At 34.6% G+C, this 10880-nt stretch overlaps 1 protein-coding gene across 3 annotated transcripts in view; it reads left to right on the top strand.

The window, feature by feature from the left end:
* Positions 1–362: 362 nt before the first annotated feature.
* Positions 363–10880, top strand: part of LOC122010375 — a 28725-nt gene continuing 18207 nt past the window's right edge. Inside the window, exons 1-2 of one of the 3 annotated variants that reach the window (XM_042566886.1) lie at positions 363–499; positions 627–746. In XM_042566886.1, the coding sequence (XP_042422820.1) occupies positions 735–746 (12 nt within the window). In that variant the 5' untranslated portion in view covers positions 363–499; positions 627–734. Of the gene's footprint in view, positions 500–626; positions 751–10880 lie in introns of all 3 variants that reach the window. The other 2 variants (XM_042566885.1, XM_042566887.1) reach the window with 2 other exon arrangements.

Below are 10880 nucleotides of genomic sequence, written 5' to 3'. Positions count from 1 at the left end.
TGAAATAAAATATACTCTCGTAATAACATTTATGTTGGGTTTTTTTTGTAGTATTAAGTTAAATTAGACCGTGGAAAAAATCAATTTATTTTGGCACTAACAAATAATAATCAAATTTTTATTCAGTAAATAAGTTTTTAAAATATTAAAATTATGTATTATAGTTGACTTTTTTATTTTATCTTTATTTTTAAATCAATTTGATGAAAAAAATTAATCGAATTGATTTGAAGATTAGAGTAAAATAGAATTAATTAGAATAAAATAGAAAATGAATATATAATTTAATAATTTTAAAATTATGGTAAAAGTATTTTAAAAACTTATCTAGTTCGGTGAAACAGCCGAATAATATTGGGTTTGTTGGTGAAAAGACGGGACATGGAGATTTTTCCCTTAAACAAATGGTTGGCCGTGGCCCGCTCCGGCGCCGCATCATCAATGATTCAACGCTGCGGCTTCTTCGACGGAAGACCGTCGGACGCTTGGTGATGTCGAGGTCAGTTACTTGGTTTCGCTCAAAATGGCATTAATTATTCACCCCCTCATTTTAATCGGCTCGCCACCTACTTCTACTCTCTTTGTCGCCGACGACCACTCTGTCTTTTTGGAATCTTGTTTCCTAGATCGGGATTTAAGTCTTTGCGCCATGGACCCGGAGGAGGAGCTGCCACTGGAACTCAAGGATTTCAACCTCCTCTTTCATCGATTCCTTACAGCACTTGCCTTCATCCATGGCTGCACAAGTTAGTGCGTCTTATCTCCGTCAATTTCATTTTTTTTTTGCTGCTTTTTCCATTTTTTTTGTCTGCGTATTTGTAAGTAAATCCATGTTTGATTTGGGTGCTTCTCTGGTTAATTTTAGGAGGAATACATTTCCTTTTGGCAACCATAAGATATATTCTTTTTCGATGTTTGGAATATCTTTAGGCTCCGGAGGCGAAGTATTCGGCTACCCAGTTAGGTGTTCTATCTTTTTCTTCTTGATGGGGTTAAACCCTACTGAACTGAAGGCTTAACCCGAAGCGTAAACTAGGGCCCTAGCTCAATGACTGACACCAACAATAAGGGTGGGCGTACAAAAACCCAAACCATTGACAACAACAATAAGCCAATAATACAGAACTAACAAGGACGGTGACATATATGTATGTGTTTGTGTATATACATTGCATGCATGTGTACTACATACATTGTCTCAGAGTTTGTAGCAGAAATACCGGATTAGTAGGGTGGTCATTTTTGTTTTTTTTTTCTATTTAGATGTTATTTTTTTTTTACCATCATAGCTATTATATTCTCCAATAATTATGGGATCTACCTCTAGTTTAAGGATCCTTTCTATTGCTTAATTAAGGACCAAAACACTTGTATTTATACCCTTAGAATAGTAGAATTGATAGCCAAGTCATTTCAACTATATTTTCCTTTCATTTTATCAGAAAAAGATCTGACCCTTTTGCTTGTACCTACCGCTGAAACAGTAGCCCAAACGATAACAGATCCTGGAGCTTCTTCAGGCACACCATCTGCAAATCTCCTACATAACCCTCCACTGTCTTTATCCTTTGTTAATCGTTCTTTGTAGATTTCCAACATAGACTGAACCTAAAAATTATGAGGAATGGTTAGCCTGGTCCTTCTCGTAATTAGAGGCAACGGGAAGTATGGCTATCTTTCTAGAAGTTGCTAACCTCCGTTTGTTAACGCACCAACTTCCTGAGCATAAGAAGCAAAGAACTTCGTTGTCATGGCATGGTTGATTAATTCAAGGAAGTCAAAGATTTGTTGAGCCTTCCTCTTTTTTAAAACTTCTTAAAAGATTTGGAAGGTTATCCAAGAAAAGTATTCCAATCATAAAACACATCTTCGTGTTTCAAGGTTCACTTTGAATCCACACAACACAAGAAGGCAATTTGTACCAGAGTATTATAGAAATGGATCTCTTTCATGGTCCAAAGTAGGCTATTGGCGGTCTAAATTAAAAACCAAAACTTTGCAAGAGATGAAACCTAGTTGATTTCTAGCTTCTGGAGGTGTTGGAAGTGTTTTAGGGACAAGGAGAAGTTTATTGTAATTTTTGTGTCATGTTAAGGCCTCCTCTATTCATATTTATATATGTAATCTAATGACGTAAGAGGATCCATATAGTTGACCCCACTTAGTAAGATAAAAGTTTAATTACGTAACCCAACCTTATAATTTCAAATAAGGCAACTCAAATGACTATTTTTGCTAGACTTCAATAGTTCCATTAACTTAAATCATCTCTAATTAATTAGATGTATGTATAGAAACCTTATGAACTAACGGCTAAATGCTAGTTGACTTAAACACCACTTTATTCAACAACATCAATGTATAGTTGACTCAAACCAAGTTTAATTAACTCAAATGGCTAAGACAACAAGAGGAGTCCAATTCCCACTTATGTTTCCAGTGCCCAGTTGTGAGGGAGCTTTGGGACAAGGTACAAGGTTGGTTCCATTGATTCCTAGAGTACTAGTAGCTGCTCGATGTTGCCTGTCAGTTTGCATGTCTAGAGTGTAGTAGCTTTGCGATGGCATCTTTCATTTCATTTCATAAACCTCTAGAGTTGTAATGATTTTGTGATCCTTGAGATCTCTTTATATATATGAAAAAAAGGCTAAGACAACAAAAAATATCCACCAATGGCTAGTCTACCAGTCAATTTAAACCATTTTCAATTGACTTTAATGACTAGTTTACCTCCAATAGATAGGTTTTCAATTGGCTAAATATCTCTCCAATTGACTCAATCCTAATAGAGAGCAAACTATTTTGAAACAATCGAATAGCTGGTAGTCTCAACAGATTTAGTTGTCTAGTTTCAATCAACTCCTGAGTAGACTCAACTTTAGTTAATTGAAAATAATCTCCAGTTGACTTTATCTGTTCCAAGATCCCAATTTAATTCGAGATCAGGTAGAAATGTTGACTATGACCCACTATTCTTTGGCTGTACAAGCCACTAAGTAGATTACCTAAAAACACATAAAAAAGTGCATTCCCTTGTAATTTCTCACATTTTACGTATCTTCAAAGATTCAATGCGATGCTTCTTGTCCATATATGACCTTCGGTCCCTTAGATTCTCTAAGTCTTGCATGGTTGTTTTATGTCATCCTTCTCCTTACTTTCAAGTTCACTTTGTTCTGGGCCTTCAAACCATTGAATCAACAACCAACTTGACCATGGGATCACCACTCGATTCTGTCAAGTTATGGTCTTTCCTACTCCATTAGCAACATACCAAGCTCCTGGTTAACCTCAACCTCTTCATCCAATAATCTTCTAACTCCACTATCTCAATTTATGAGTTTTTCAAGTTCTATGTGCAACCTGCCAAGTTCTTGATCAACCATGACCTCTTGGTGCATATACAATGCGTAATTTAAATCCTTTATCAATTGCATCAAAACAATCTAGTCGAAGTCGACTGCATAGAACATCATTGCACCAGCATCTTTGACTTCCTTTAAAGAATTAATGCTGATCTTGATAAAGTCCATAATTGTTTTCTAGGCACCAATTCTCTTCTCTCTCCTTGAAGTCTGTGCTGGATTTGAAGAGACACCAAAAAGGATCATGTTCAGCCCCTCAATACACTCCCAATTTATGCTGTTAACTTTAAACATGAGGTGAATCCCTTTAATGGTGTGATCACTGCAATGAACCGTATCATACTAGGGAACTGGAAAATATACAATAAATCAACAAATAAGAAGCAAAAAATAAGAGAGAGAAGGATTATTCAGCAATTGCCAATATAAATGCTATTGAGGTGGGAAAAAGTATAAGCTCGAACCACTCTAATAAACTATTAGTATTAGCCCTAGTACCAATTATGAGATGATTATAAAGGGCTCATGTTGTATCATATATCACTATTAATTAAGAGGCAAAGGTTATGGTTATTATATTTATTGCAGTTCAGTGCCGATTGAACAAATATAATAATGTCCTTGGTAGTAGGTTCTTATCTACAATAATCAATTGGTTGAATTGATAGTGAGATATTGTAGAGAACACTACTCTTAACTATTCCTAGTCGAGCATTAACATACAAGAAAAATATTAATGCGTTAAGACTAACATGTAGGTCAACGGATGTCTTGATCTCACAAGTCATGGATATAAGATATCAGGTTGACACATGGATATATATTAGAGAATATATACTGAATGACCCGCCATGAGAATGTTTCATGGATCGTCGTATGAGTGTCATAAACATTCTCATGTGACTATTGGTATGAATAGTCCTTAGACCTGAAGTCACTACGATTCCCTATATAAGGAGTTGTATACTTTGGTATCGTCAAACGTCACCCGTAACAGGGTGGACTATAAAGTCGATCACTGGGTATGCAATAAATTATGCGGAGGGATGTGAGTGATGTAGATGGGGTCTATCCCTTCCATATGACGGAAGTGATATCTGTGGGCCCCTTGATTAGTAGGACACAAGAAAGCATGGTCATGCGCAAATGAGTTAATATGAGATATTGAGCTTATTTGATTGAGTGTGTCTACTTGGAGACCAAGAAACACAAAGATTGATAAGAGAATGACATGGTCTATGCCTCATTGATCAATTTAGATATCAAGGATAGAGGGACCAAGTCATGTAATATGATAGCCACGGAAAGGTTAGGTCGGATCACAACTTTCTCGTCACTTGGGTAGTAATGATGCCTTGCTAGATGCCACTCATTGTTTATGTATCGCAAATGTTGATTTGGATACATTGCCAACGTTACGAGAGCCTATAGGGTCACACACAAAGAACAACTAGAAATGGAGAGGTTCATATGATGGATCATTGGATTAAGTGTAATCCGAATTGGGCTTGTTGAGTTAGACTCAAGTGGATCCAATTGTTGGATTGAGTCGAATTGCATGGGAATCAATGGGTTAGACTCATTGGGTGAACTTGAGTTCACCAAGGAAGTTGAATGGTCAAAATTGAACTATTAGATTGAATGGTTAATTTTGAGCCATTGGATTAGAAGATGAAAGGTTAAAACTCTTGGTATTCCATAAGATGGATATAAATATCATTTTGAATGATATTTTTGATAAGATTTCATTAGATGAGAAGGTGAAAGGTCTCTTTACTTCTTCTTTTTCCTCCTTTCCTTGCTTGGCCGAAACACATCAAGGGTTGCTAGCACAACCTTGTGCGTTCTTCTCCATCTTGTTGAGTTTGTGAGACAAACGAAGGCAAGACTTGTTCGTGTGGATACCGTAGAGGTGCGAACAATTGATCGTGCTGTGATCCGAGCTGTCGGGAGATCGTGATCACGCTTCAAAGGTATAACTCTATCATGTCTTTAGATCTAACTTAGTATAAGATTATGTTTCCCTTCGGGAGGAAATAGGTTTTTCCGCTGCGCGTTTGCGTGTTTAGCAACCTATTCCCTTACATAAACTTGCAAGCTGTGAGTCAAACCTAGTTGATTATGGGACATGACACTTCTACCTCCAACCTGATGACTCTCATGATCATCCCTCATGATTTTAGTCCAGTAGGAGACAACTTCATTTGGTGTGCATGATTAGAACAGATAGCTTAAATAAACAATATATGTCAAATGAGAAATCACAACCAATGGCACTGCCAATTTGATAACCATCTTATAATTGGAGGCCAAAATTAACTAGGGGAGTGAAACATTTTCAAGATTCTTAAACCAATTTATGATGTCTCAACACCTAGAATATTTGTTTGTACTTAACACTTATCTAGAACTCTCTAAATTGAACATAGATAATCTCGATACGTAATATAGGAATAAAAAAAGAATTTGACCCAAGTACCTTGCTAAAATTTTGAACTATATGAAAACAAGATCTTCAAGTAAATTGGAATTACCTAAATAGCATATCCTTATGCTATTTATATAAGATCTAGATCTACTAATGAAAAAAATATACTTCACATACTTTCAATGTTGTCTTCATGCTTGATATAGATTAGGGATGACAACGGGGCGGGTTCGGGCCGGATTTGGCAAATCCCAGAACCCGCCCTGCTAGAAAAAAAAATGGATCCGAATTCGGACCTGACCCGTTAGTTTTTCAACCCACTCCAACCCCGCTCAAAACTTGACAGGTCTATAGCGGGTTGGACACACCAACCCGCTAAGTTTAAAAAAAAATACAATTCAACAATAAGTTATTATTATTGTGTGTGTATATATATATATATATATATATATATATATATATATATATATATATATATATATATATACGGGGTTCGGGGCAGATTCATTGAAATCTGTAACCCGCTTCTAAATTCGGTCAATGGGTTTATACCCGCCCTGTAACTCGTTTGACCGGGTTTAAACCCGCCCCAAACGGGTTGGATTTAAACCAGCCCCATTGTCATCCCTAATATATATACAAGATGAAAGCTTCACTTGATTATTTGTCTCTAATTTAATTTATTCAATTTTAGTTATCATGACCTATAATGGATATTAGAACTGTAAATCGACAATCAGAATCAAATTAAAATTGTTATTAAATATTAAAATCACATGATCGATGTAATATAACAACCAAACCTTATCCCACCAGGTGGGGTCGGCTGATTGATCTAATAGAGGAACCAAAATTATTCAACAATCTTTTCCTTTTTATTATTTAATAATATGCTTAATTTGTAGTTGAAAATAATATTTTATGAATTAAAACAAGTAGTTAAAATACATGAGATCAAGTCTTCCAATTTTTAATCTAAAAAGCTAGATCCCCCACCCCAATTAGACAACCTCCCTCAATACAAGCAAAAAAAAAAAAAAAAAAAAAAAAAAAAAGGGCAGTCTGGTACACGAAGCTCCCTCCATGCGGGGTTCCGCGGAAGGATCCATTGTACGCAGCTTTTCCCTGCTTTTTACAAGAGGCTGTTTCCAGGATTCGAACCCGTAACCTTTTGGTCACATGGCAACAATTTTACCGTTGCGCCAAGGCTCCCCTTTAACCTCCCCTAATACAAGCATCCGCTAGAAATGCAACACTTTTGATTTATGGGTCTGTTATCTATAAAGCCTATCTTCTACCTTAGATGAAAAATGGGTAGAGTTTCAGTTTGAACATGATCATGATCATACAAATATCACATAACATGTATCAAGTATAAATGCTAAACATATGCTAAACACATGTATCAAGTATAATTGATGAAAATATATGAGCATAATGTCAAACAAATAGGCATATGATATTAAAATAATCAAATAAACATAGGTTCTAATATCAAAATAATAAAATCACAAGTGAGCATAGATCATGTTATTAAAATAATGAAAACTTGATAAATTTAAACCTTTATCTCTCCCACTTAGCGGAGCATATATTGAAATAATTAAAAATATGTACGAGGATGTAATGATAAGAGTGAAGACTCTAAATAGATTAACCGAACGATAGGGTTACATTTAGGATAAACTCTAAGCCCTTATTTTCTTACATTAATCACGGATTAATTCACTGTACACATCCAAGACACATTACCATAGTATATGTTGTTTGCAGGTGATATTATTTTAGTAGATGAAACACATGAAGGAGTAAATACTAAGTTTGAATCTTGATGAGAAATATTTGAAGTGAAAGATAGACTTAGTAGAGAAAAAACAAAATATGAAATTTAAGTTAGCAATATTAAACGTAATAAAATAATAGTTAAGATAGGAGATGACGAGTTAGCTGTAATTGAGAGATTTAAATATTTAGGATTGTTTTTGTAAAAGGATGGAGAGACTTGTATGGAATACAAACATGGTGGTTAAAATGGAGGAGAACATCGATAAGTGTTTTTTTAATCGTAAAATACCTTTAAGGAAGTGAAGTTCTACAAAATGACGGTTAGATTGTTATGTTATAGGGAGCTGAATGTTGGGTAATAACTCAAGTATACAAGCAGAAGAGAGTTGCAGATATGAGGATGTTAAGATGGACGTGCAGATATACGAGGATGGAGAGGATAATAAATGAGAATATTAGAGAGAAAGTCGGGTTATGCCTATTGAAGACAAATTTCTAGCGACGCATTTAAGATGACACGAACGCTTAGACGACAAATAAATGCTCTAGTTAGGCGATGTAAAACTATGACAAATACGCACATTAAATAAGGAGGAGGAAGACTAAAGAAGACTTGGTCTAACAATGATAAAATATGATAATATTTATTTAAATATAGATAATGATATAAAAGGGAATATAACTCAATGATATAGGAGGATCCATATAGTTGATCCCATCTAGTAGACTTAGTTGTTGTTGTATGCAGAAAATAGAAAATTTTATGGAACTATACACAAAATAAATAAGATATTTCACACATATCGCATGAGTAGCATTAAGTTTCCAAAACATTTTAAATAGATAAACAATCACATTAAATTCATTAAGTTCATAAATGCCAAAAATACATAATCAAGTCAAGTAGACTATGTGCATAAATATCTAATGTACAATTATGAAAGCTAAATGTTTCCTGAGTTATGTGATAATCTCAGCATGTGCTAAATATTCAAATGCTACTAAAATAAAACGAGTCTTCTTATAAGAAAGGACCTTCCTTGTTCCACATACAAAAATATTTAAAGATTTCTTGATATTTTACTCTCAATTTTGCTTGGTTGGCTTATTTGTGTAAAATTGCCTATCTATGTGCTTGTCAAATTCTTGAAATTAAGTGGTTAATATGTTATTTTCTCATCTAAGCTTCTTGGCGGTCCATGCGGTTCCTCTTTTTCTTCTGCTAATGCTTCTCCTTGTTCATCCTCTGCCCCTCTCTTCTCCAATTGGTTGGGGCACGTTATCTTTCCAGATTATGGAGTTTATAGACACAATATGCCCTTGAGGTTTATGTTTACCACTCCAAGCTTTCCTTTGTATCACTCTGGTAGGTGTTTTTGTGGATATAAAGAAATGTTGTGATGATATATTAGTACAACATAAAAAGCTTGCTTGATGATACAACACTACAACATAAAAACTTGCTTGAAGTGGTTTTCAATATACAACCATGCACTCGTACGACAGCAATCTATGTTTATGTCATAGATCTACTATATGTACACAAGGGTGTTTTTATAGAATTATTTGAACATCTTATTTAGTGTAACCATTGGAGCAAGGGAGTTGCTCATGTTGAACTTAGGATACTCAATTTTTTCTCAGAATTTAGGGTTCCAAGGAATTTATTTAGAATTGAAGGTAAGATAGTGATATCCTTCCTTAGCATGTAGATAGTGGCTTCATTGTTCTCCTTGGGTTCTAGATGACGATAAAGGATCTTCACTCCTCTTGCTAAGAAACAAACTATCACAATATGCTAATCTATTCAATGATTTGAGGGCATAGTTAGCATAACATCTAATGAAAAAATAATCTATATGACATATAACTTGGCTACAATGAGATGAATGTGGATATCTTATATCTAGATTTGATGGTAGACCTAGTTAGAGAAATATAACTTTGAGAAATATGGCTTAACTCCCTTTTAATAGAAAAATTTTCACCTTATTTTAGGAATCTAGTATATGTAACAAAAATATGATTTTTGTGAGATTTCAATGGCATATGTATGAGATGAATTAGCCGCATGTTATATAAGTTGTAATAAAGTTAAAAAAAAATACTCAAGTTAGAAAGAAACAAAATATCAATTTATGTTTTTTTAGAGTTTTAGGAGATAAAAGAGATACCATGCCCCCTTATGGTTAAAATCATGGTTTGGAATCTCGTACTGTGTCGAATGAAACAGTCAAAGTGTATATTCCGATAAATTAACGAAACTCGATACTACTTGGCATTGAGACAATATTTCATGTGTCATTGCCCTCATTGGTTGACGTAGTTGGTTCATGCAAGGTGTTACTGCTAATAGGCCTAGAGCTGATTCCTAGTGGTGCGGAATGCCCCGTTGGTTGCCTTAACTCCTTCTTGCATGCACTGCTGTTGTTGGGCAAAAGCTCTTACGATTTACCTCCCTTGGGGGGCCGCGGAGGTGACGGTTTCACCTTTTGCTATGAATATTTCATGTGTCGTTGTGTCAATCGTGTCAACAAGTTATAATTCCATGTTAACCCTTGAGATCCCTTGGCATGTTAAAATTGATATGTTTTTTTTTTTTTTTATAGTTTGTCTCCACACAAGATGATATCCAAATTGTAGCATTCTAAATGGAAAGTAAAGATTGAGCTTAACTATAATTTTCATATCTTTTTCTTCTTCATCTTTTTCCTCCTTCCACCTCCAATTTATCACCAGCATCATACATAAAATGCCCGAAATAGTATCGTTCCAATAAAAAATTGAAATATTGGTACAACTTGAGATTTCAAACTTTGTTAAAATTCAAGAAACAATAGTGTCATATCTTTTGGAATATTAGAGAAATAATTTGGAGTAGAAGAGAAATATAGAAGACCAAAATAGGAGTTAAATTGGCGGACAATAAATTGACTAATTGTATGTTTGAATTTATAGTTAACGTTGAATTAGTTGCGTAGTGAAACTTTTACTCACCTAGTCAACCTAAGTTTTAATTAACTAATGAAGCATTAGTTGCCTAAGTTTTACTCCTGATTAATTTGTGCAAACTCTAGTCGCTAAGTGGAGATCTAGTTGATTAGTTTTAACTTTTTGTTTGTTTATTTAGTTGACTAGATTATGAGTAAGCGCCTAAAACTAGGATTTTGTGAAGGTTGATACTTTGTTGTGTGTTAAATTAAGTTGCCTAGTTCACTTCTAGTAGCCTAGCATTGACAAAATTGAATTTTAAATTTTAAATTTGGAAATACATAAAAATTCAATGAACTTCATAAATCTGT

This window comes from Zingiber officinale, chromosome 8A (genome assembly GCF_018446385.1).
Source record: "Zingiber officinale cultivar Zhangliang chromosome 8A, Zo_v1.1, whole genome shotgun sequence".
Classification (NCBI taxonomy): domain Eukaryota; kingdom Viridiplantae; phylum Streptophyta; class Magnoliopsida; order Zingiberales; family Zingiberaceae; genus Zingiber; species Zingiber officinale.
Note: the sequence above shows the minus strand (reverse complement) of the source record. Positions and strands in the feature narration are given on the sequence as shown.